The sequence below is a fragment of the Takifugu flavidus genome, unplaced genomic scaffold (assembly GCF_003711565.1).
Source record: "Takifugu flavidus isolate HTHZ2018 unplaced genomic scaffold, ASM371156v2 ctg538, whole genome shotgun sequence".
In the NCBI taxonomy this organism is placed as follows: Eukaryota; Metazoa; Chordata; class Actinopteri; order Tetraodontiformes; family Tetraodontidae; genus Takifugu; species Takifugu flavidus.
The window spans coordinates 20,970-47,927 of NW_026622152.1; the positions used below are offsets into that span (position 1 = coordinate 20,970).

At 43.7% G+C, this 26,958-nt stretch overlaps 2 protein-coding genes, 4 non-coding genes and 1 pseudogene across 7 annotated transcripts; 6 read left to right on the plus strand and 1 right to left on the minus strand.

The window, feature by feature from the left end:
• The first annotated feature begins 802 nt into the window (after positions 1-802).
• LOC130520811 (U2 spliceosomal RNA) lies at positions 803-993 on the plus strand. Its single transcript, XR_008949061.1, has one exon. It is a non-coding gene; the product is annotated as a U2 spliceosomal RNA (small nuclear RNA).
• A 1,129-nt stretch (positions 994-2,122) lies between these two features.
• Positions 2,123-2,286, plus strand: LOC130520809 (U1 spliceosomal RNA). Its single transcript, XR_008949059.1, has one exon. It is a non-coding gene; the product is annotated as a U1 spliceosomal RNA (small nuclear RNA).
• Positions 2,287-11,020: 8,734 nt separating this feature from the next.
• On the plus strand, positions 11,021-11,211 carry LOC130520813 (U2 spliceosomal RNA). Its single transcript, XR_008949062.1, has one exon. It is a non-coding gene; the product is annotated as a U2 spliceosomal RNA (small nuclear RNA).
• A 1,124-nt stretch (positions 11,212-12,335) lies between these two features.
• On the plus strand, positions 12,336-12,499 carry LOC130520810 (U1 spliceosomal RNA). The gene has a single exon (XR_008949060.1). It is a non-coding gene; the product is annotated as a U1 spliceosomal RNA (small nuclear RNA).
• Positions 12,500-16,521: 4,022 nt separating this feature from the next.
• Positions 16,522-19,716, minus strand: LOC130520808 (uncharacterized). Of its 2 annotated transcripts, XR_008949058.1 has the most exons (5): positions 18,232-19,716; positions 17,777-18,136; positions 17,599-17,691; positions 16,706-17,514; positions 16,522-16,575 (listed from the first exon to the last, which is right to left on the minus strand). XR_008949058.1 is itself a non-coding variant. In XM_057024538.1 (4 exons), the coding sequence occupies exons 2-4, from the start codon at positions 17,939-17,941 to the stop codon at positions 16,954-16,956; spliced, it is 819 nt and encodes a 272-aa protein (XP_056880518.1). In that variant the 5' UTR covers positions 17,942-18,136; positions 18,232-19,716; the 3' UTR covers positions 16,635-16,953. The 2 variants fall into 2 exon arrangements, 1 of the variants encoding a protein (XP_056880518.1); XM_057024538.1 differs by lacking the exon at positions 16,522-16,575 and having other exon boundaries at positions 16,635-17,514.
• Positions 19,717-19,855: 139 nt separating this feature from the next.
• LOC130520807 (uncharacterized) lies at positions 19,856-22,159 on the plus strand. The gene is made up of 2 exons (XM_057024537.1): positions 19,856-20,160; positions 21,363-22,159. The coding sequence occupies exons 1-2, from the start codon at positions 19,989-19,991 to the stop codon at positions 22,019-22,021; spliced, it is 831 nt and encodes a 276-aa protein (XP_056880517.1). The 5' UTR covers positions 19,856-19,988; the 3' UTR covers positions 22,022-22,159.
• On the plus strand, positions 22,025-22,846 carry LOC130520806 (zinc finger protein 846-like; annotated as a pseudogene).
• The last annotated feature ends 4,112 nt before the right edge of the window (positions 22,847-26,958 follow it).

The window sequence follows — 26,958 nt, forward strand, 5'->3', positions numbered from 1 at the left end:
CATTACGAGGGCGTTGCGTTAGGAAGACCTAAAACAAATATTTTTTACCTAATATAAAAACACTTGCATTGATGCAAATCATTTTGAAGTTGACCCTGCAAGCAAAGTTAACTTTGCAAAAATTAACTTCGTGTGAGTCAAAATACCCAGTCGAAGTTCGAATTCACAATGAAGTTTACGCAATGAGCCTTATTTTATTGCATTATAGAAAGTTCCTACTAAATTGTTACAATTGGTTCCGTTGCATGAAATGCACTATTTTGTAAAAACTGGGGAAATCACTGGAATGGAAATGCTGCCGATGGATGATTTGTTGGCCTTATAATTGTCTCGCATTTTTCTGCCTTCCCTTCCCCCGTTATGTTGGTCGCGCCCAGCAGAGGGAGACATAGTTCTGTTATTGCTCGAAAATGTGGTCATGTTTAATTTGTATTTTTAAAAACATTAACGTGCGACAATTAACTGGCACAGCTGGATCGGTCTGTATTTATCAAATAACTTAGCGGATTAAACAGTTTAGCGACCAATTAACGCACAACTAGAATTTTAAACAATCGTATTATACGGCTGCCCATTGGACAGACTTACACCACGTGATCGGAAATGCACAACGCGGCGTTTAGGATCCTCGTTTTTTGGTGTTTCTAACGCAGCGCTAGGCTGTGTATCTTTGCTAACGATAGCGGTGAATATTTAGTGTAATTTCTCACATGTAATGTTCCCACATCTTTTAAAAATGCAAAACCCACGAGTTAAAGTCATAGTCACCGGAATGAGCCCCTCCCTTCACCAGTTATGTGGTATCGCTTCTCGGCCTTTTGGCTAAGATCAAGTGTAGTATCTGTTCTTATCAGTTTAATATCTGATACGTCCCCTACCCGGGGACCATATATTAAATTGATTTTTGGAACAGGGAGATGGAATAGGGGCTTGCTCCGTCCACTCCACGCATCGACCTGGTATTGCAGTATCTCCAGGAACGGTGCACCCCCCTTAATATGTGGAAAGGTAAATAACTTGACTTGTTAGATATGACATCACTCAGATGTATAGTTTCTAAAGTGGCTTGAGACACTGTTACTCAAATCCTCTTCCATGCATATAGAATAAACACTTCTCCACATGCTTTCCCTGTCTCAGCCAGTGGAAATGCTTCCCATCATTCATGTTAATGAGTCAGTCAAAAGATTTACTTTGGTCATGAATGTCACAACTCTAATGGCCTGAAGGAGTATGTTTGTTTCAAATTATAACACAAGTTATCCAGGTGGAAGAGGTGTAATTGTACAAAGAGATATGTGTGGTGTCTTGAAATTGGAGAGGGAATCTCTTTTTTTGTTCAGCTTTTAAGACATTGAATCGTGTAGACCCAGCATTTATTTTCACTTGACATGTTTTTCAGTTTTATTTAAATAAACTACTATTCTCACCACATATATCTTTAACCTGCGTGTACAGTTAAAGTGTTTCATTAACTTGTGAATTAACTTGGGTTTTTATTATGAGAGAAACCTTTCAATATTTTCTGCTGTATCCAAGGCTACATGCAGGATACAATATTTCACTTTCATGACAATTATTAGCTGGGATAGACTGCAGCCCCATTATGGCCATGTGAGGTAAAAAGATAGATGAATCATTCTATTGCACCCATGTTGTTACACTTCCTCACCATAGGTGGAAGTAGTGTGCGTTAGTGACCAGGCAGATGAGGAAGTGACGCAATTTGGCGGGGGAGGGAAGGAAGCGTACTTCTATTGTCTCCTTTTGAGAGTTTAAATGTGGATCAGAGTGTTTATATTATGATTCTTAATACAGTCTTTTGTAGCTTTGGTGCTATCTAACCTGCTGTTGCCCTATCACGTCTTTTTAGGTAGACCTTTATAGAAAATTAATGATTTCAGAAAGATTCTGATGTGGGGGCACAGCTATGCATTATGGGAAACACGGGCTTTGAGTAAAACGTTTTGATCAAATACAGATCTTTCTGTATAAACATCCAGCATCTTGCACATAAATACCTGTATATACTCCTATGTTTGTCATTGTGATGATTTCCTGCCATCGTGAGTCAGAATAGTGTTACTGTGAAAGACTTCCCCAAACATGCGCTGTACAATTCATACTTACCTGGCAGGGGAGACACCATGATCAGGAAGGTGGTTCACCCAGGGCGAGGCTCTGCCATTGCACTGCGGCAGTGTTGACCTTTGCGAATTCCCCAAATGTGGGAATCTCGACTGCATAATTTCTGGTAGTGGGGGACTGCGTCCGCGCTCTCCCCTGATATTTTGTCCAATATAAATTAATAGTTGCATAGAGTACTTAATGCATGGTCAAAGCAGCCTGTGCATTTGTATCTAGATGTATTGCCGTTAAACTCAGTTTGTGCTGCTTTGAAAAGCTGGCCCCCGACATGCAAAATGGGATGTAGACCAGTGTAGAAAAATTGTGAGAAAGTGATGTTTTTTGATGTGGAAGCACAAGTGTAAAGTGTCTAACTACTTCTGGCTTTTACCGGTAAAATTTCACGAATCATTGTAAATATTTGTCAAACTCTTTCACTTAAGTTTAAGGCTTCTTTATGTTGCATTTGCCCTATTCAGCCATCTGCTGGGCAGAAAAAATGAATGCAGGGGAAAGTGATGACGGTCTGTGTATGTTGTATTTGAACACACAACTGATGTTATTTGTGTTCATGAGTGATTTGGTTTAGTCAGAATTAAAAAAAAAGTATAGGGAAGGTATAGAATACCCCAGGCCCATCGTGTTGAGGAACAACATTTATTTGATTTGTTGTGCAGCAAAAACAGTGACGATGCTATCAGAGATCCCTGACAGGTTCCTACGCTGTGGCTCAGAAGACTTCCCCAGCTGTCTTTGAAGTGGAAATAGATGCGTCGTATGTAAACTAATAAAGCACTGCGATTAAAGAGAGGTGGCCCCAGGTGACCCCGAAGAGCAAGAACACTTAATCTACCAGTGACTGCTACAAAAGGGTAAATACTGCATGTAATGGGAAGTCAATAAAACAGTGCAGTCAATAAAACAATAATTCCAATTTTCAGTGCAGTCAATAAAACAATTGACTGAACCAGAGAGCCACTCATCAGTTGTGGTTCATCGGTGAAAAGGGGAGACTGCGTCTTCAACAACAGGGCGGTCTGTGACACCAACAAAGAAGAACGTTGAGAAGGACATTGGCTTTTATTTCCAAAACAGTGCAGTCAATAAAACAATAATTCCAATTTTCTTTGCTTTCTCTTGGGCCTGGAAATGAACTCCCAAAAGAATGTCCACAGGCCTTTGAAAGACTGCAAAAGTTTCAAAAGTCTGGCTGTGAAGTCCTGTAGATGATGACGTTTTTGTGTTGTGTGTCTGTATTTTGTTTTGCCTTTCGTTAGTTGACCACACAGTGCACAGATGTGTACTTTGATTGCGGTCGGCTTGGCACCACTGTGCTCCGCCCATCTCCTCTTCTAAAAAGTTAAATGACCAGGCGACCGTTGATGCCGGGGAGGTTGGGATGTCTCGCGTTTGGGAACAGCAAGACGGACTATTGGAGGCGTTCCTTTGATTTGACCAGATGAGCAGACAGGCCCAGGCTGTGGGACAAAAGTACCTTTGCGGGGTTTGGTCTGGGATGGTGCGAGTGATGGTGGTTCTGGCTGTGAGGGAGGAGAGGGGGATGTAACTGTGTGACTAGGACAGGCATGGGCAAACTAAGGCCCGGGGGCCACACGCGGCCCGTTAAACGTTTTAATCCGGCCCGCCAAACTTGAAAAATTAAATGAATAAACCTTGTTAATGTTAAATTTTCACTGCAATTCTGGTGTTTTCCCACTAGAAAAAAGACAGTCAGGAGGAGAGTGATGGTGATATCCTGAAGGATAACAGAACTTTCAGTGCTTTAAAATAGAAATGGTTATTAATTCTTTTTAAAAAGGCACATTTTATTCATTTGATTTTAAGTGTTTTAAGACTCATTCCAAAGTCAGATATTTTGTCTCTTCATTTTCATTTGAAATGAAAGCACATGTTTTCTCCATATCCCAAGATGTGTATTTTTTCTCCAATGAGGTGAGGTTACCAAAGCACTCCATCCATCCATCTGCTCCTGGTCCGGCCCCTTTGTCAAATGTTAGAACCCATTGTGGCCCACGAATCAAAATGTTTGCCCACCCCTGGACTAGGAGGTAGTCTAGGTCGGTGGTTGAGGTGGTAAAAAAGGGGACGCATCTGTGTGACTGTGTCGGTATGTCAGTTTCCTGGTCCCTGCCAGAGCTGGAGTGACCTGAGGACGATTGGTGTCTGGTCTTTCGAGAGGTAGCTCCAGTGCAGTGCAGCGATCGCTTCTCGGCCTTTTGGCTAAGACAGTGATCACTCCCTGCTCCTTGCTCCTCTTGTGGACTTTATCCTTAGCAATTTGGGAGACATTTGTACTTTGTGTATTTGCATATTTTTTAAGTAATACATATTTTTTTAGCTTACTTTTAAAGTTATTTTTTCTTCTACAAGCTTTTATCCCTGCTTGTGGTGCCTCCAGCCATGTTGGCTAATTATGCCGGCCTGCGTAAGCATCACAGTGTCAGGTTTTCTTTTAAAGATGACCAAGTTAAGATCTCTTGTTAAGATTTCTCACGGAAGTTTATACAAAATCTTTTGAAATTTAGACCGGATGATATAAATTGTATTTTGACCCTTCCTTCAAACAAAGGATACGATTCTGCAGCTCTGTTTCGTGATTTTTGGACCTATTTGGAAAATGTTAAAAGCCACTTTTCTGCATTTGCTGTTGAAAAACTGACTGATAATGCCCATAAAACGGTTATTGTCAGAATGTTTAATGAAACGGTGAATGCAGAAGACATCTGTATCTGTATCACAGTCCACTGCTGACTCTGCTGGGCTGTTTACGTTCCCAGTCTGACATTTAGGATGGTTCTGCTTCAGGTTTGTTTTGGCTCTTCAGCTGTGGTCCACCTGGAGTCTTCGCTGGTGCTGTTTTCCTCATCTTTGCTCTCAGATATATGAGGACTGTAGGAGAGCAGCTGCAGGTCACAGGCTGGATCTGGTAACACAGGGCTTTGAACTGTTGTGTTCACCTCAGGCTTTTCCTGACTCTGATCAGGATTCAGGTCCAGTTCACTGTCATCATCTTGCTCATGTATGGGAGTCACCATTAAGGTGTCCATCTCCTGCTTCACAGTCAGCGGCTCTCCGTCCTGATAACAGCAGGTTTCCTCCTGTTCCTCATTGATTTGTGGAGGCTTCGAGTCTTCCTGGTCCAGACTGCAGCTCCTATCCTGATGCTGGTAATTATCCTCTTCCTCCTTCCACAAAGGTTGCTGCTGTGAAAGCTCTGGAAATACAGGAGAAATCATCAGGAATGGAAAAAGCATGGGAGTGTGAAGCAATCGTTTAGGGGCAACTGAACAAAGGGCAGTTTTTACCATCCAAAGAGCCACAACAACAGGCAGCTCATAATCTCAATGGTCAAACCTGCAACCTGTGAAGTTCTACATCTCTTCTCCAAACATCTGAAGCATCAGTCACCTCTGAATGAGTAAATCTGAGGCTGCCTTTTTTTTAACACACGTTACGAAAGAAAAACATCAGTCCACATCAGCACATGGCTAATGTGACATCAGTGAAGATGTTTACTTGGACAAAACAGAGCTAGAACAGCAGTGTTTAAAGATAAGGCTTGTTTACTTCACATTGAAAAAGAGAAAACAAAGACTACAGCAGAACACAGCAGGTGTAAATTAGGAGTTGGTAATAAAGGCTGCCAGTGCTGAGGGGGAAGACCCTGCTCTGAGCTAGGAGCTAAAAGAGTCATAGCCACTGAAGCCAGACCATGAAAAAATAGAAAAAGGAAATATGCAATAGAAAAAAGGTCATAAGAACCTTTGGTACCAGAAACTGCAAAAATCCCTCCAGTGCAAAGGGGGCGATGGTGATCAAATCAAGTCTTGCTATGATTCGTTAGAATCAGAAACAGGAAAGAATGAACGGACCTGGATTAATAGAGCAAAGACCCCTTCGTACGAGTTATTGGACACACACAGAGGTAGACAGTCACAAACATTTGTTAATGTCTCTCCTTTTGTCTTTCTTTTACAAAGACTTGTTCCTTGCTTTCCTTTTCGCAAACTCCTTAACAAATTCATCAATGTCAAAGTTCCAAGCTGAGATCCACTGGCCATCAGTGAGAGTGCACTAAGGATCTGTTTCTCTGTGTTGTGCTCCGTTCATTTTTTAAATTTTTACCATCTGCAAAAATGAACTTTCCCCTCTAGTTTCTTTCCGGCAGTAGGGCTACAAACACATTGGGGAAAGTTGATTTCAGACCATGGACCTGTTAAGAGAGCTCAGACCATGTTGGGGGTGGAGCCTTCATTCATAAATTATTATTAAGAAAGAGTTTCACAATAAATCAAAATCCCTTCTTGTGTTGACTTCAAGTGTGCTAATCGAAGTGAAAATAGGAAAAGGTTTCTTTGTTTTTGTATGTGAAAAATGGCTACTCTAATTTTTGGACTATTGAGCACACGTGAATAAATGCATCTTAAAATCAAAATCAAAACTAGTGTCTTCTTTGGTGCATAATCTTTCCCCACAGTCTGTCTCACTTTTGTGTTTACTGCTAGAGAGTGCCCCCGGTGGCCATTAGCCAGTAAAACTCTATGAATTAACTGCACTGTTGTGTAGGCTTCAGGGTTCAAAGCATGGGGAAAAAGCAGGAGCTTATAGTCTGAAAATAATGATGGTAGTTAATTTTTATGTGGATATTATAACTTTGCAAGCAGGCTAAATCAAATGTTGGTTAATTAAGGCAATAGACATATTTAACATACAGTATGTAATATGTATTTGCAAAGAAAGACATCATGGCGAGGCTCGCTCCACTACAGGATGGGTCACACATGAATCTGCAGACAGGCTCGGTCCAGTTGCTGCAATGAGCATTCATAATGCCACAGTAATACATCATAAAAGTCTCTTTCACTATGTTCGCCAAATGAAAAACTCTTTTTGGCCTCAATGGAAGCGTGTGACCGACGCCATCTTTGCAGTACCACCGCATGGCCAGCAGGGGTTAGGCTTGTTAACTTGGTGGTGCTTCCTGTATCCAGCTGTATTAATGATAGATGAACCCTTTAAGCTACGCAGACACAAAAGTGTAATGAGGTCGCTATGCTTTCAGATAATGGCAGTGTGCTCACCGAGAAACAACAGCAGCAGCAGCAACAACTATGGCCTGTTACCCAGCAACATGTGTGCTGCTAACTCTTGTAGCTTTGCTGAGAGAAACTCATGTGGAGTTGTGTCAATACTCTGAGCAGTGGAGACACATTTGTTAGATTCTACATCGCTAACATCGCCACCTACTGGCTGGCCTGCCATGCTCACTACATTTTCAGTCATTGGAGGTTTACATTTAAATTGGTATCAATCAACATTTAGCAACGCATTTCCGTTTCAGAAGCACTGTTTTAGTGTCACAATGAACATCCTTCCATATTTTGGGTTGATCAAATCTTACATACCTGTCCTGTGTAACTTTATTTGGGGTCTCCAAACACTTTCCACCAGTCTGCGCTGATAATCGAGCTCTTCTTCACATCCGTCGAGCTTTTGTTGAAACACTCGGAATATTTCTTCAGCAGCAACAGTCAGTCGCTCCACGACGAACGTCCTCAAACACTCAACAGAAGACATTCTTATTGCTTCCACACCACAATACGATCAAACATACAAAACCTTCTGCTCAGAGCCGCTGTTACCGATTCCCGCCGAATGTTACACATGAAAGTTCCGCAAAAACAACCGCGGGAGCATTTGTGTCGCGTGTGACTCCAGTGTAACAGTCGAAGCGTATGGACGACGTGCGTCGCTTTCTTGTGACGTCACATACCGGCGCGCTTTCTCCACTCTTTCGAGCAGCGCACACGTCAGCGCAATCTCTGGCAAATTCCGAAACCACACAGTCGTTCCCTATTCACTACTCACTACACGGGGGACATGGATTGAGTGAACTACGTAGTGCACTCAATTTAAAGTTAGTATTCGGACAACGGCGTCATTTACTGCGCACGTAAAGTGACGTCATGGTGTCGCATAATAATTACGAACCGGTCTCCGGGAAAAATGGCCAGGTCCATTTACTTATTTTAACCCATCAGAAATACATTCAGCGGTCATTTTATGAAAATGCAATATTTTACCCGAAAATTAACTTAATATAATAAAATGAAATATTAATGTCAATAATAATACAATAATACTTACTTATTACCTAAAATAATTAGTGTCCTTTGACATTTTCAAGCCAAGACGTGATGGTACATTCTCCGCAACTTTCCTTTGACCCTTGGTATTTTAGCTCATATATTTAAAGTCTGACAGGATTGTTATAGTGTGCAGGCATGGACAGGGGTTGTGCCTCGGGACAAGGAGATTTGGCTGGAAGAAAATATGTACTCCTAATATTGATTTCAGTGGTCAAGATGTCACCATTGGTGCTGGTTCCCTCCCACACACCACTGAAGTACTTCCAGAAGTTTGTGTCCGAAGACCAGATCCAGACTCAAAAATAGGACTAGTTTTCATAAGGCTGGGACTTATCTAAACAGGAACATAAGACAATTATTGGCATGGACCTGAAGATGAGTCCGTAATTACTGGGAGACAGACGCACTATGCACCCTCAATTCCATGCAGTTTTTTGAAACCAGTATGATAAATCAATGAATCATAACAATGACTTTTGTGTGATCGTCGACAATCGTCACTGCTAATAAAGCCAGATTATGTTAACGTCAAGGCCAAACGTTGCACTATTTCAATATTCCTGTGAAAAAAAACAAGTAAAAGAACAAAATCTTCCAGTTTCTACAACAGATAAAAACCTGAGCGAAAACATTTATACGTTATTATTTTTCAATGTTTTGGGGGGACTTACGAGGTTTCACATTACCACAAAGTAAAACTTTAAGTGTTCACACGGTTAAAACAGAAATGACAACATTTATCCATCTCATACAGACCAGCAATGAGCCTTTTTTTATAACTTGCCGTGGTCCTCCAGGAAATCCCTTTTGTTCGTATTTGAATATTTCGGCACTTTAAGAGCGGTCTTCTCTGTTGTCGCCCTCTACTGGTTAGAAAAGAACAACTAGGATCGGAAATACGCAAGATCTGAAAGCGAACAATTGATTTGCCTGCACTCTACATAATTAATTATTTTTCCCCTTGAACCTGCCAACAGTTATAATATCATTTTCGACCAAAATGAATCAGAAATATTTAAAATGACTAATTCACTTTTATTTCTTGATCTTGACAAGGGGTTTTGATCATAAAGTGACTTATGTTACTCAATCTTGTTTTAACTGTTGTAACTCCCCTTCACATCCGATTGTTAATAAACTGTTTTGGTTTCCATGTTCTAAGTTAAAATAAACATTTTCCTCTTGTCAGCCCTGCTTGGTTGAAGATCAGGCTCTAGGTTTCTGAAAATAGTCAAGATAATGATCTCAATTACAGCAGCCTGTTTGACTTAAACAGATATCAGCTATCATGGTTATCATTATCGTATATATCATTATAATATATCATTAACAAATTAACAAACCCCCTATCAATTGGGAGTCTGTACATAACATAGTATAAAATATATGCAAGTGTACCACTCCTACATATAGTGGTTCAGTTAAATTAAAACATGTCTTATTTTCTACTTTTATTCTTAGCTTATTTGGATGTGGTGAGTTCTATTTGTTTCAGCGGAGGGAGACAGAGCGCTTTCTGAAACACAGATGAATGACAATATTCATTCATTCATTCTCGTCAACAGCCCGTCGATATTTTTGCGTGTGGTAGGAAAAAGACGAAGATGCAATTAAAATGGTTAATGTCAGTAATAAACACTACACCCCGCCTTGTGATCACGGAAGCCGCCGACAGCACAGCAGCGCCCCCACTGTTGGGTTGAAGGAACAACATTAGGCCAGGAACGACGTGAACTCACGTAGAAATGGTCAAGTAAGTAAACGCGTCTCTTATAATACTTCCCAGTAGTGTCATTTAGCGTTATAAGCTGGTGCTATTTGAAGTTAGCAAATGTTATTAGGAAATTTCACGATTTTGTGAAAAGGTGTCAAGTTATTCCGCTTTCTTTTGTTAGCTAAAGAGCGAACCTTGGGCTTACGGACATTACGAGGGCGTTGCGTTAGGAAGACCTAAAACAAATATTTTTTACCTAATATAAAAACACTTGCATTGATGCAAATCATTTTGAAGTTGACCCTGCAAGCAAAGTTAACTTTGCAAAAATTAACTTCGTGTGAGTCAAAATACCCAGTCGAAGTTCGAATTCACAATGAAGTTTACGCAATGAGCCTTATTTTATTGCATTATAGAAAGTTCCTACTAAATTGTTACAATTGGTTCCGTTGCATGAAATGCATTATTTTGTAAAAACTGGGGAAATCACTGGAATGGAAATGCTGCCGATGGATGATTTGTTGCCTTATAATTGTCTCGCATTTTTTTGCCTTCCCTTCCCCCGTTATGTTGGTCGCGCCCAGCAGAGGGAGACATAGTTCTGTTATTGCTCGAAAATGTGGTCATGTTTAATTTGTATTTTTAAAAACATTAACGTGCGACAATTAACTGGCACAGCTGGATCGGTCTGTATTTATCAAATAACTTAGCGGATTAAACAGTTTAGCGACCAATTAACGCACAACTAGAATTTTAAACAATCGTATTATACGGCTGCCCATTGGACAGACTTACACCACGTGATCGGAAATGCACAACGCGGCGTTTAGGATCCTCGTTTTTTGGTGTTTCTAACGCAGCGCTAGGCTGTGTATCTTTGCTAACGATAGCGGTGAATATTTAGTGTAATTTCTCACATGTAATGTTCCCACATCTTTTAAAAATGCAAAACCCACGAGTTAAAGTCATAGTCACCGGAATGAGCCCCTCCCTTCACCAGTTATGTGGTATCGCTTCTCGGCCTTTTGGCTAAGATCAAGTGTAGTATCTGTTCTTATCAGTTTAATATCTGATACGTCCCCTACCCGGGGACCATATATTAAATTGATTTTTGGAACAGGGAGATGGAATAGGGGCTTGCTCCGTCCACTCCACGCATCGACCTGGTATTGCAGTATCTCCAGGAACGGTGCACCCCCCTTAATATGTGAAAGGTAATAACTTGACTTGTTAGATATGACATCACTCAGATGTATAGTTTCTAAAGTGGCTTGAGACACTGTTACTCAAATCCTCTTCCATGCATATAGAATAAACACTTCTCCACATGCTTTCCCTGTCTCAGCCAGTGGAATGCTTCCCATCATTCATGTTAATGAGTCAGTCAAAAGATTTACTTTGGTCATGAATGTCACAACTCTAATGGCCTGAAGGAGTATGTTTGTTTCAAATTATAACACAAGTTATCCAGGTGGAAGAGGTGTAATTGTACAAAGAGATATGTGTGGTGTCTTGAAATTGGAGAGGGAATCTCTTTTTTTGTTCAGCTTTTAAGACATTGAATTGTGTAGACCCAGCATTTATTTTCACTTGACATGTTTTTCAGTTTTATTTAAATAAACTACTATTCTCACCACATATATCTTTAACCTGCGTGTACAGTTAAAGTGTTTCATTAACTTGTGAATTAACTTGGGTTTTTATTATGAGAGAAACCTTTCAATATTTTCTGCTGTATCCAAGGCTACATGCAGGATACAATATTTCACTTTCATGACAATTATTAGCTGGGATAGACTGCAGCCCCATTATGGCCATGTGAGGTAAAAAGATAGATGAATCATTCTATTGCACCCATGTTGTTACACTTCCTCACCATAGGTGGAAGTAGTGTGCGTTAGTGACCAGGCAGATGAGGAAGTGACGCAATTTGGCGGGGGAGGGAAGGAAGCATACTTCTATTGTCTCCTTTTGAGAGTTTAAATGTGGATCAGAGTGTTTATATTATGATTCTTAATACAGTCTTTTGTAGCTTTGGTGCTATCTAACCTGCTGTTGCCCTATCACGTCTTTTTAGGGACCTTTATAGAAAATTAATGATTTCAGAAAGATTCTGATGTGGGGGCACAGCTATGCATTATGGGAAACACGGGCTTTGAGTAAAACGTTTTGATCAAATACAGATCTTTCTGTATAAACATCCAGCATCTTGCACATAAATACCTGTATATACTCCTATGTTTGTCATTGTGATGATTTCCTGCCATCGTGAGTCAGAATAGTGTTACTGTGAAAGACTTCCCCAAACATGCGCTGTACAATTCATACTTACCTGGCAGGGGAGACACCATGATCAGGAAGGTGGTTCACCCAGGGCGAGGCTCTGCCATTGCACTGCGGCAGTGTTGACCTTTGCGAATTCCCCAAATGTGGGAATCTCGACTGCATAATTTCTGGTAGTGGGGGACTGCGTCCGCGCTCTCCCCTGATATTTTGTCCAATATAAATTAATAGTTGCATAGAAATATCTCAAGACTGATTTTTCTAGGGTTTTATGGACTGATGAAATGAGAGTGAGTCTTGATGGGCCAGACGGATGGGCCCGTGGCTGGATCGGTAAAGGGCAGACAGCTCCAGTCCGACTCAGACGCCAGCAAGGTGGAGGTGGGGTACTGATATGGGCTGGTATCATCAAAGATGAGCTTGTGGGTCCTTTTCGGGTTGAGGATGGATTAAAGCTCAACTCCCAGAGAGACACCTTCTTTAAGCAGTGGTACAGGAAGAAGTCTGCATCCTTCAAGAAAAACATGATTTTCATGCAGGACAATGCTCACACGCATCCAAGTACTCCACAGCCTGGCTGGCAAGAAAGGGCCTAAAAGAAGAAAAACTAATGACATGGCCTCCTTGTTCACCTGATCTGAACCCCACAGAGAACCTATGGTCCCTCATCAAATGTGAGATTTACAAGGAGGGAAAACAGTGTCTGGGAGGCTGTGGTTGCTGCTGCACGCAATGTTGATCGTGAACAGATCAAAACACCGACAGAATCCATGGATGGCAGGTTTTTGAGTGTGTTTGCAAAGAAAGGTGGCTATATTGGTCACTGATTTGTTTTTGAATGTCAGAAATGTATATTTGTGATTGTTGAGCTGTTATATTGGTTTCCCTGGTGAAAATAAATAATTGAAATGGGTATATATTCGTTTTTCGTTAAGTTGCCTAATAATTATGCACAAAGTAATAGTCACCTGCACACAGATATCCTCCTAAAATAGCTAAAACTAAAAAAGCCCCACTCCAACTCCCAAAAATATTCAGCTTTGATATTAATGAGTCTTTTGGGTTCATTAAGAACATGGCTGTTGTTCAATAATAAAATTAATCCTCAAAATTACAACTTGCCTAAAAATTCTGCACTCCCTGTATGTCCATGTTTTTAGAAGAGGTGATTGACCCAGATCAAGCCTGTGCCATTCTGGGGAGGAAGATCACCGACAGCCTCGTACTGATCCGAGACACCATCTGTTATGCGAGAGACAGAAACATGCGGCTAGTAGTTTAATTTAGATTTTTTCCAGGTACTGCAAAAAATGGGGTTCCCAGAAAGATTCGTAGCTTGGGTGGGTTTGCTGTACCGGGACATCACCAGCAAAATTTTGTTTAATGGACATCTGACAAAAGCAGTGGACATTAACTGCGGTGTCCGTCAGGGGTGTCCGTTATCGGCCCTCCTCTACGTTATCTGCATTGAACCACTGGCACAGATCTTGAGAAGGGACAAACGAATGAATGGGGTGCAAGTGCCGGGGAGCGGGGGACTGGAAACAAGATGTATTTTATATATGGACGACCTGAATGTTTTATGCACTGACCTTTTATCTGTTAACAGGACGCTGGACTTGACTGACTGGACGGGCCTCTGGGTCAAAACTAAAGAAAAGACACAAGCCCAGTTTTACGGACCATGGACAGCGACAGAGATGACAGGGCTCCCCCTGACCGTGACACAGACTGACCAAAAAATACTTGGTGTTAAATTTGATCGGGAGGGAAAACAAATTGGCCGGACATGGTAGGAAAAGTCAGACAAAAACTAGGATTCTGGGGACTTAGAGGACTGACTATGGAAGGAAAGGTTTTAATTTCCAAAGCAGTGATTTTACCTTTGCTTTTACTGATCAGTTCTGTTATTTTCCCTCCCACAACTGGAGAGAGCCATCTTACTTCCTGTGGGGGTCCAAAGTGGAAAAACTGAAGAGAGCAATCATGTAAAAAAAACAAAAGAAAAAGGAGGAAAAGATGTCCTGGACCTGCACCTGTTCTTAGGGGGCAGGTCCGGGACAGTGGGGGGGGCACAGTGCTGGAGGTTGACTGCATTGCGCGATGCTCTGATTGGCCTTGGTCGGTCACATGGGCGGCTGACAAGGCCTCCTATCGCCTGATAAAGTGTGCAATGGATTTACTGTTGATTTTTAGTATAGGAATCCCCAGCTTGCTTAGCTCAGCATCATCCACAGTCACTCTCTTTTGGACACGCTGGTGTAATGTGGTCAAAAGATGTTTTTGCGGTAACCCGCCAGCCTTCACTCTGCAGTGTGGGTGCAGCCACAGCTGTTTGACAAAGCAGTACATCAGCCTATTCTTCCTGGAGCCCAGCAGGTGGGCAGCCGAACGTCGTTTGCTGAACTTGAGCTTTTGCACCAAAGACGATTCAGCAGGGTCTCCGTTGGTGCGGCCGAAGAGAGCGTTGCCCCAGCGTGCAGAGTGCAGGCTGTCAAACTGGTGAATGCTTCGGTCGTGGAGATGGAGCCCGTTCCATGCAGCAATGACCCTCTGCCTTGTAGAGTTGCTGATGGCGAGCTTTCCCTCTTCCAACGCAACGTCCACCAGGAGTCTGCTGAGCTCCTCCACGTGCTCGTACCCCGGGAGATGATTTGGACCGCACACGTCCTCGGCGCAGGGGTCAAAGTCATCGGCGACAGCCTGGTCAGTGAGGTGCAGGTTCCTAGGCGATCGTCAACGGCATCCGAAATGTATCCCGCGTCACCGTCCGGGGGATCGTCGTCGCGGGAAGCCTCGTCTACCTCCCCCTCGTCCGCTGGCCCCTCGTCCCCCTCGTCCTCATCAGTTTGCAGTGTGTTTGTAGTCTGAGCATAATGTTCAGGAACATTGAAAGTGTCTGTCGATTGGCAAAACAAGTACTCGAGACCGATTCGCTCCCCACCGGGCGGCACAGGAGCCCTGTAGTTGGCATCCTCCACCACCCCAAACAGCTGCTGACACCTCTCATTGAGACGATGCACCAGCGGCGACACGTAGACGAGGTGCTGTCGTCCCTGTTGTCCTCTGACACTGGCAGACTCCCTGTCGGCATTCCAACGTGCAATCCCAGCCAGGAGGTACACTTGAAATGGGACGGCTGCACAGTGGGGTCCTGGAATCATGCTGGGCAGGAAGGAGTGGAAGCCCTCCAGGCTGTTGCTCCCCCTGTCTGTGGCGTAGCGCGGCAGACTCGCACCGTTGCGGGTAACGTGTTTTTTTATGGTGTACATGTTCCGCCCAGGAGGGTCCTGGATGCACTCGAGGTGCTTCTGTTGATTTTGCCAGACGTGATCGATGTCGTCGTTACCCTTGAACAGATGGACCTGGTTGTCGTCCATTCCCGCCGGTCCTTTCAGTGTGTCGATGACCTTCTGGACACGCACAAAGGTTTCCTGGGCCCCAACTGTGATTCTTCTCACATAATGGGACAGGTCCCTTTTAGTGACGTGCCTCTCGATCAGCTGGCTATCTGAAAGGGAGTCGGCCCTGTCCGGGAGTCCCGCACGCACCGCCTGCAAGAGGAGCGCCACGTCGTCCTTGTTGTAGGAGAAGACGGCGGCCGACAAAGCGGATTTAAATAGGGCATACTTGGAATGGTGATCCGTCCGAACAGCCGCGTCAAATCTGTGGATCCAATGGAAGATGTCCAGACGGATCAGCATGCCTCTGGCGACCCACTTGTCAAAGAGCTGCTCCAAAGAGGAGACTCCGAGAGCCCGACAACAGCCGCGGTCCACGTACATCAGTTCCGGAGCCGCCTCTCCTGCCCTTTGGTAGCGCTCCATGAGCCCTTCGGCCATCGGCCGCATCTCCTCCAAAGACTCCTCGCAGGTCAGTACGGACATGAGGATCTGACTCCGCTCGTTGCCGACGTTGGTGCACCACTCTGCGGTGCCTTTTCCGTCGCCAGACAACTTCTTGCAGATCTGAAAATGTATACAAACAGTCAAAGACCTGTATTTGGTACCTTGTTGATGCTAACTCTTGATCTAGCAATGGCTGTGCAGATGCAATGCACTTCTTTAGTTAGACACAAAGAAATGCCCTGAATTCAGTTGACACACACAAATTACCTTCTTGGTGGAGTCATATTTGAGCACTTTCCCAAACGTTGACATTATCTGCGCCCGGTAATCCTCAATATTCTCAGCCTCCGCAAGGAGGAAGGCTTTCCTCAGCAGCCTTGGGACGGCAGCTCTCTTCGAGGTGGCGGCAATTGAAACTTTGGGCTGAAACTCTCTGAAATAAGAGTAATATTTTCAAAATGACATAAATCGGTGAAGGGCACAAAAATCAGCACCAGGTTCAATTTTAGACTTTGTCTACAGATTTAAATTTAAAAAAAAAAAAAAAAAATCTGAAATCTCACTTGTGATCTTCCCAGGTTTAGTGTACTGTGTGAGCAGAGTGGTGTAAAGGTCTTTCCTCTGCAGGTACTCCTCACAGTGGCTTTCCTGGACCTGGCGCCACACCTTGGCCATGGTGTTGCCCTCAGTGCGATCCCTCAAGAGGCGGACCACCTGCTTGTCCACCCCCCGCCTGAAATGAAATTGATCACATTCTGTGAGCCGGCCTTTCGCTAAGAACTCGAAAGATGTTGAAGCAAAGCGCGCAGACTCACTGTAATGTCAATACAGCAGGGAACATGCCCTGGTGCGCTGGACTGAGCTGATTGAGGATGCAGCCTTCCCATGACGGGAAGCAGCCAATGGCATGCTCCTCTGAGTCTTTGGCTGCTTTTCTGCATGCGTTACAGGCCAGGACCTCGGTCAGCATGGAGTACCACCCAGATACGTGGCAGATCTGTCTGACCGTGTGAGAATAACCGCAACGGTACAGAAAAGCGCCTTTGTTTTCCCGCGCCGGGCACGCAGCTCTGGGACAGCGCAGGCTGTAACGCCACACACCTACTGGTCTCCAGAAAAAGACACGACTGCGGAAAAAGGAGTCTGCCGATGGAACAGTCTGGCCTACCACTCCAGGCACTTCTGGGGGATGAAACCACATCCTGTCATCCTTCAGGACCTTCCTCCACTTCATCTTTCCATATTTGTCCTGAAAGGATGCAGGCCTCTGGAAGAGTCCATTGGTTTCATCCTCTTTCAGCCATGCAACGTCAGCCTGTGGGAGCCCATTGGGAGCAGACTCCCACATTTTGTGCCCTCCCTCGTATGTCACCTAATAAGAAAACACACGATTATATCCGACATCCGATATATAGTCACTGAATACTCAAACTTGAGCTTGTTTTTAATGGATTACCTCCGGTTGTGCTGCTGATGTTGCTGTGGGCCGACAGGGCTGAGGCGCTGCATCCATCACGGCGGTCGTCCTCTCGGGAGCTGCTACCGGAACCTTGAATATAACCAGCATTTTAGTGTAAGTTTTTGTATTGGCACACTTTAGTGTGGCGTCCCCAGGATATGGAGCAAAGAGTCACCTCGATGTGTGGTTCAGACGGCGATCTTGCCGTCGACGATGGAGCGGTGTGTCTGACGGACTTGTGTGCAGACGCTGGTCGGCTCTGTTTTCCAGGTCTTTTTGCCTTTTCTGCTGCAGCTTTAGTGAAATGTGGGAGAAAAAGGCCAACGTAAACATAACTCATCTAAAATGTAGCTTCAGTCCTCACTGCGTCCTCACATTTGTTTAGAACAGCACACTTACTATTTAATGTAGCCAACATCGTTTTCCACCAGCCACTGGAAGCTTTTGCCTCGGTACTTGCCAAAAGTCAGAATTAGCTGACCCATCCACTGCACCTCTGAGGGATTTTGGGTGACCAGGCGGCATCTCCTTTTAGCTGAAGACAAACGGTTATGTCTTTAATGCCACATTTGTCCAAGTAGAGTGAGTCAACTGAGCATCAAAACATATGTTTGACCCTGATTACCTTACCTTCATCACAGGCAGTCTTAAGACATCTCAGTCCACTGTCATCAGTGGGCTGATGTGGCTTCAATTGGGCTGCCCGTGCCTCTTTCGAGGCCTTCAGAACGCACTGCTGCCGATCCTGTGGCACATTTGTGTCCAGAATACACAGCGATGGCATTAATGGGTCCATTGCAGAAGGTTTATCTGAAAAAAACAAACAAAGCAAAGTGTCATGTGCAAGCAAACAACTAACCCAGAGATTACTACTGCCACCAAGCAAGGCACTTCCCAGGTACTTGCACTTGCTGCCCACATCTGGCCTCACCTTTCTTGGCTGTATGGACCCCCACTTCCCACCTGACTAGGCTGTATTGTCCTACCACTTCCCACCTGACTTGGCTGTATTGTCCTACCACTTCCCACCTTTCTCGGCTGTATTGTCCCTGCACACTCATGGACATTCTTTTGTTTGTAATACTCAATAGACATGTAGGTCACAACATTGAACGTAAACATTTCGGAAACAAAGGAGGCAAACAAGTAATTCGAGCATGGAGGCACCTCAATAAAACAATTTCTATAACATTCGAGCACGGAGGCACCTCAATAAAACAATTTCTATAACATTCGAGCACGGAGGCACCTCAATAAAACAATTTCTATAACATTCGAGCACGGAGGCACCTCAATAACACAATGTCTATAGATGGGATTAGCGACATTATCCCGCTAGCGGAAAGTTGTTTTTTCACGGCAAAAGTTAGCTTTTTTCGAGCACATTTACAGGTACTATACAAAGATATGCTTCCGAGCACGCAAAAAGCACGCAAATATGAAAAGCACTGGGAAAGATCGGCTGATTTACCTCAATCCAAATTTTCGCAGATCGATTCCAGGCGCCCTTACGTGCGGCCCTCTTATTGGGCTCGGATGATCGGGGCCCCTCGGGGGCCCGCCTTCCGCCTTCGGGACCAATTGGAAGCCATTGGATTAAACACAGGGCGGCATCGGTCCTCACTGACCCTGAGATCTTTCAGCTGAAGAAGCATATGGGCAAAGCCAGGAAATAGCTCAGATGTCTGTCCAACAGGAGCAACAGCGTGTAGGCTGACCGGCTGGGAAGGGATGGAGCCCCCCCCCACCCCCCCCCCCCCCCAGTGTGCTTAACGAGCCACCACGGAGGAAGAGGACTGGGGACCTACACGGAGCAGTTGCCCTAAACGTTTTCCTCTCTAGGATGGATCTTGCTGTGTCGGACCAGTGCCCGTTTCTGTGCTGGGCGAGAGACAGTGTGAGAGACTCACTGTACCTTTTGAATGTTGTAAAAGGCCCTTTTAATGGTTTAAATCAATTGCACATTGAAAAACTCCTTGTGGAGGAACTGTTTCGTTGATTCTATTTATTTATTGTCAGTGCTGCGTTTTCAACATGGTGTTTATGTCCCAGTGCAAATTGTAAATAAAGTATTTTTGTAAAAATAAAAAAATCTTTCTTTCTTTCTTCCTTGTTGAGGATCCAGTGTTATGCAAAGGTGTACTTACAACAATTTAATTGACAAATTATACTATTTATAGTCGCGGCGACGAGTGTGTGTGTGAGATTGTTACAGAAAATAATAGAGAAGCACTGCCCCAGGGTAACACACAGCACACCGGAACCAATGCTCCCGCGGTTGTTTTTGCGGAACTTTAATGTGTAACATTCGGCAGGAATCGGAAACAGCGGCTTTGAGCAGAAGGTTTTTGTATGTTTGATCGTATTGTGGTGTGGAAGCAACAAGAATGTCTTCTGTTGAGTGTTTGAGGACGTTCGTCATGGAGCGACTGACTGTTGCTGCTGAAGAAATATTCCGAGTGTTTCAACAAAAGCTCGACGGATATGAAGAAGAGCTCGATTATCAGCGCAGACTGGTGGAAAGTGTTTGGAGACCCCATATAAAGTTACACAGGACAGGTATGTAAGACTTTATCAACCCAAAATATGGAAGGATATTCATTGTTACACTGAAGCAGTGCTTCTGCAACGTAAATGTGCTGCTAAATGTTGATTTATACCAATTTAAATGTAAACCTCTAAGGACTGAAAAGGTAGTGAGCATGTCAGGCCAGTAGGTGGAGATGTTAGTGATGGTGAATCTAATAAATGTGTCTCCTTTGCTCAGAGTATTGACACAATAACTCCACATGTTGTTTGGGAGCAATAGCAAAGCTACAAGAGTTAGCAGCACACATGTTGCTGGGTAACAGGCCAGGAAAGAGTAGCGACCACATTACACTTCTGTGTCTGCGTAGCTTACAGAGTTTATGGATCATCACTGTGTTTGAAACCACACACTCGTTCCATATTCACTACCCATTTCATAGGGGAGTTGGATTGAGTGCACTATGTAGGAAACAGAATTTTAAATTTATTTTCGTACACTACCATGGCACACGCTAAATGACGTCATAACGTTGCATAATAAATACAACCCGGTTGCGGGCGAGAGCGGCCAAGTCTATTTAATTATTTTCACCCATAAAAAAACATAACACAATCACCCTTTGTTTGGCCTGACCCCAAACATGCAACAGTGGCAAGGAAAAACTCCCCTTTAACAAGAAGAAACCTTGAGCAGGACCAGGCTCATGTAGGGGGACCCTCCTGCTGAGAGAGAGGAGAAGGGGGCGAGGACAGGTAGAAGAGAGAATAGGTAGGAGAGGAGAGAATAGGCATAGATCATACAATACAATACATACAGAAATACATCATAATAAGTTAGGGAAGGTTCAAGTTGAGTGGGTCAGCGGGGTCGGAGGTCAGTATGCAGCTCTGAAGGCGGCAATACCTGTAGATGAATACAGAAGGGGGGAGGAGAAGCAGAAAAAATACACAAGAAATAACATTACTAGTCTACTTGGTGAGGAGGAGAGGAGAGGAAACCAAAAAAGATGGCAGCCTCAGATTTACTCATTCAGAGGTGACTGATGCTTCAGATGTTTGGAGAAGAGATGCAGAAATTCACAGGCTGCAGGTTTGAACATTGAGATTGTGAGCTGCCCGTTGTTGTGGGTTGTTGGATGGTTAAAAAATGCCCTTTGTTCAGTTGCCCCTAAACGATTGCTTCACACTCCCATGCTTCTTTCCATTCTTGATGATTTCTCCTGTATTTCTAGAGGTTTCACAGCAGCAACCTTTGTGGAAGGAGGAAGAGGATAATTACCAGCATCAGGATAGGAGCTGCAGTCTGGACCAGGAGGACTCGAAGCCTCCACAAATCAATGAGGAACAGGAGGAAACCTGCTGTTATCAGGACGGAGAGCCGCTGACTGTGAAGCAGGAGATGGACACCTTAATGGTAACTCCCATACATGAGCAAGATGACAACGGTGAACTGGGCTTGAATCCTGATCAGAGCCAGGAAAAGCCTGAGGTGAACACAACAGTTCAAAGCCCTGTGTTACCAGATCCAGCCTGTGACCAGCAGCTGCTCTCCTATAGTCCTCATATATCTGAGAGCAAAGATGAGGAAAACAGGACCAGCGAAGACTCCAGGTGGACCACAGCTGAAGGGCCAAAACAAACCATGAAGCAGAACCATCCTAAATGTCAGACTGGGAATGTAAACAGCCCAGCAGAGTCAGCAGTGGACTGTGATACAGACATGGGTGCTAAATCTATTGCATGTAACACAGGTGAACAACAGGGAAAGGTCAGGACAGATTTGAAAGGACATTCCATTATTCAATACCAACACCTTGGCTCAGCATGTGGGAAAGATTCCGGAGAGGGTTGTTTCTCATCAGCCAACAAAATTCAGGAAACGGCAACCTAACTGTTTATCTGTCAAACATGTGGGAAAGATTTCAAACTGTCAAAATCACTGAAGCAACACCTTAGAGTTCACACAGACGAGAGACCATATGCGTGTAAAACATGTGGGAAAACCTTTAAACAAAATGATGAATTAAAGTTTCACTTAAGATATCACACAGGCGAGAGACTATTTGTGTGTAAAACATGTGGGAAAGCCTTTATAGATAGTACTTCATTAAATGTCCACATGCGAGTTCACACAGGTGAAAGACCATATTTGTGTAAAATATGTGGAAAAGCCTTCAAACAAAATTCTGCATTAAATGTCCACATGAAAATTCACAAAGGTGAGAGACCATTTGTGTGTAAAACGTGGAAAAACCTTCAAACAAAATTCTGGATTAAATGTCCACATGAAAATTCACACAGGTGAGAGACCATTTGTGTGTAAAACATGTGGGAAAGCCTTTATAGATAGTAATTCATTAAATGTCCACATGCGAGTTCACACAGGTGAGAGACCATATTTGTGTAGAATATGTGGAAAAGCCTTCAAACAAAATTCTGCATTAAATGTCCACACGAGAATTCACAAAGGTGAGAGACCACATGTCTGTGAAACGTGGGGAAACTTTCACCCAAAATTGTGAGTTATTCCTGCACATGAGCACCCACACGGGTGAAAACATCCAGATTTGTCAACAAGAGAGTTCAGATATTGATGCAGCTTCTTCATCTCAGTGAAAAGAGTCCGACAGCTTTAATTTGAGATTCCTGCCAGATGTTCTGTATTACCAGTTCACCCTTTTGTAATAAACGTTGTTACTATGCAACAAACCTGCAACACAGAGTCTTTGTATCAACTCAAAATGAAAAATAAGTAAAATGAGTCATAGAAAAGCAATTGAGAAAATCTAGATGTCAGCAGTCTGTGAGCATGCGGTGCTCAGCAGGTGTTGGCTGGAGGCAGTGAGAACCTTCTGTTATGAACAGGTGAAGTGGCTCCCTGATGTCTGCAGGTGCAGCTGCTCTTCCACTGTTTTAGGCATCGACCATGAAAGCTGTGGGCTCCATTTACCTCCTGCAGCCTCCTGCTGACACCTCCAATCAGCAATCAGCACAGGAGTCATGTGGGCTCTGGCTAGTTCCTGTCAGAACTCAATACAGTCATTTTAAATATAGTCATGTGCGAGTTTTGGGAGAATTGATTATTGTGATCAGAATCATTCTTTGTACTGGGTTTATCACAATCCTTAGAGTATCAAATCAATCTTTATTTATATAGCATCTTTTACAATCAAAATTGTTTCAAGGCGCTTTCCAGAATCCCAGGGCCTAACCCCAGACAAGCAACAGTGGCAAGGAAAAACTCCCCTTTAACAGGAAGAAACTTTGAGCAGGACCAGGCTCATGTAGGGGGACCCTCCTGCTGATGGCCGGCTGGGTAGAGAGAGAGGAGAAGGGGGAGGACAGGTAGAAGAGAGAGCAGAGAGGAGAAGGAGAAGGAGGGAGAGGGAGGAAGAGAGGAGAGGCACAGAGCACAGAAACACACACAAAAATACACTATACAACGGGTCAGCGGGGCCGGAGGTCATCATGCAGCTCCGAAGGCGGCGATACCTGTAAATGAATACAGAAGGGGGGGAGAAAAGCAGAAAAACTACACAGGAATCAGCATAACTAGTCTGCTTGATGAGGAGGAGGAAAGGAGAGGAGAGGAAACCATGTGGGGTGACACCCCAGTGGGGTGACAGAGGCCTGTCAGGTGATCATGTTTCCGGACCCTGGCAGCCTTGGCCTATAACATCATAGCTAAGATGTGACCTAATGATTAGACGACCCCCTAAGTATGGTAATTTGTCTGTCTATGATAGTAACTGGAACTACAGAATTAGTGACAATAAGCTTTTTCAAAGAGGTAGGTTTTAAGCCTAATTTTAAAAGTAGAGATGGAGTCAGCCTCCCACACCTGGACAGGGAGCTGGTTCCATAGCAGGGGGGACTCGTAGCTAAATGCTCGGCCCCCCATTCTACTCCTAGAAACTCTGGGGACTCCAAGTAGACCAGCATTCTGAGAGCGGAACGGTCTATTGGGCTGGTAAGGTATCACTAGCTCCTCCAGGTAGGATGGAGCTAGGCCTCTGAGGACCTTGTAGGTCAAAAGAAGGGTTTTAAAAATTATCCTAAATTTAACAGGCAGCCAATGAAGCGACGCCATTACAGGAGTTATGTGATCTCTTTTGTCAATACCTGTCAGAACTCTGGCTGCAGCATTTTGGATCAGCTGGAGGCTTCTTAAAGAGGAGTTTGGACACCCTGATAATAAAGAATTACAATAGTCCAGCTGAATTAACTTTTCAGCATCATGCCGCGTCAGTAGCTTCCTAAGTGGAAAAAAAGGCACTTCTAGAGACTGTTTTAATGTGTGAGTTGAAGGAGAGATTCTGGTCAAAAGTTCCTCCTAGATTCCTCACAGAGAGACTAGATGTTAATGAGATACCATCTCATCATGCGATCTAATCTATCCCTGAGAGGTTCAGGACCAAACACCATGACCTCAGTTTTTCCTGGGTTAAGGAGGAGGAAATTTGAAGACATCCAGGACTTTATGTCTTTAAGACAGGTCTGGAGCTTCACTAACTTCTCTGTCTCCTCTGGTTTCATGGATAAATAAAGCTGAGTGTCATCAGCATAACAATGAAAATGTATCCCATGCTGCCGAATAATGTTCCCTAAGGGAAGCATGTACAAGGTGAAAAGGACTGGTCCAAGTACAGAACCTTGAGGAACTCCATGGCTAACCCTACTGTATGAGGAGGGAACACCATGGACATGAGCAAACTGGTATCTATCAGATAAGTATGATCTAAACCAGTCTAGTGCTGTCCCTTTAATCCCAATCACATGTTCCAGGCTATGTAACAGGATGCTGTGATCAACTGTATCAAAAGCAGCACTGAGATCCAGCAGAACCAGCATAGAGACCAGTCCATGATCTGAAGCTATGAGAAGATCATTAGTAACTTTAAGAAGTGCTGTTTCTGTGATGTGATGAGCTCTAAAGCCTGACTGAAACATCTCAAACAGGCTGTTCCTCTGCAGGTGCTCCAGTAACTGAGTCACCACCACCTTCTCAAGAACTTTAGAGATAAAAGGAAGGTTGGATATTGGCCTATAATTTGCTAATACATCAGGATCCAGTGATGGTTTTTTAAGCAACGGCTTAATCACTGCCACCTTGTAGGACCGGGATACATAACCTGTCACTAAAGAACCATTGATCTGGTCCAGGATAGAACTGCCTATCAATGGTAAAACATCCTTCAGGTGTGTTGGGATGGGATCTAAAAGACACGTGGTGGTCTTGGATTCCTGAATTAGCGAAGACGCCTCAGAAAAATATATAGGGCTGAAGGAGCTTAAGGGCTCGTTGGAGACCCTGTATGTTCCCACAGTCGGCACATCTGGTGTTGGTCCAGTTGTTGGGATGGCCTGGTTAGCTTTCTCTCTGATAGCTAGAACTTTATCAGTGAAGAAGCTCATGAAGTCTTCACCACTAAGGGAAGAAGGGATACACGGATCTAAAACACTGTGACTCTTAGTTAATTTGGCCAGAGTGCTGAAAAGAAACCTGGGGTTGCTCTTATTTTCCTCAATTAAAGATGCAAAATAAGCTGTTCTAGCTTTGCAGAGGGCCTTTTTGTAAACTAATAGACAGTCTTTCCAGGCTACATGATAGCTGTCTATTTTACAAGAATGCCACTTCCTTTCCAGTCTTCGCACTTTCTGCTTGAGGGTCCTGATATGTGAATTATACCAGGGGACACACCTCCTCTGATTTACTATTTTCTTTTTCAGGGGGGCAACAGAATCAAGCATGATTCTCAGTGAGGTTGCTGCACCTTCAGCAATAGAGTCAACCTCAGCAGGGCTAAGATTATAATGATTTATCCCTGGGGAAACACACGGTGGTCCTGGGATTAGCACAGGGATCGCTTCCTTAAACTTAGCTACAGCATTATCTGAAAGACATTTGCTATAGTAAGACTGTGCTCTGAGCATAGAAGAATCCTTAATCATAAATGTGAAAGTGATCAAAGAATGGTCTGACTGGAGTGGGTTCTACCTCAACACCATAAGTCAAAACTAGATCTAGGGTGTGGTTGAAGTTATGAGTTGGTTGGTTTATCTGCTGGAGGAAACCAACTGACTCACGTAATGAGATGAAGTCATTTCTAAAGCTGTCATTTACAACGTCTACATGGATATTAAAGTCTCCAATGATAATGACTTTGTCTGTTCTAAGGACCAAGTCAGATAAGAAATCAGGGAACTCAGACAGGAACTCTGAACAGAAGTGGCTTTTCTGCCTTCCAGCTCAGATGGGTGATGCCAAGAGTCAGGCTTTCAAATGAACTGGAACCATATTTTGGTCTAGAATTAATTAATAACTTGGAGTGATAGGTTGCTGCCACACCCCCTCCTCGACCAGTAACAAGAGGAATATGATAATTAAGATGGGTAGGAGGAGTAGATTCATTTAAGCTAACATACTCCTCCTGAAGCCAGGTCTCAGTAAGACAAAATAAATCAAAGTGATGATCCACTATCAAGTCGTTTACTAACAGGGATTTACACAAAAGACATCTAATATTTAACAGTCCACACTTAATTGTGATATTAGTTTCTCCAACTTGTGCTTTAGTATTAATTTTAATAAGATTATGGTGATTGACCGCTCCCCTGCTCTGTGCTTGGTGAACTTTTAACCGTGGAACAGAGACTACCTCTATAGTGTTATATATGTTATTGTTGGTGGATGAGGGTTCTACGGAAGCAGCAGAGAGGTGTGTAAGACTACAACTCTGCATCCTGGTCTGGACCCTGGATTGTCAGGTCACTTTGGGTCTAATAAAATTAGCCAAATTACTAGAAATGAGAGAGGCACCATGCCGT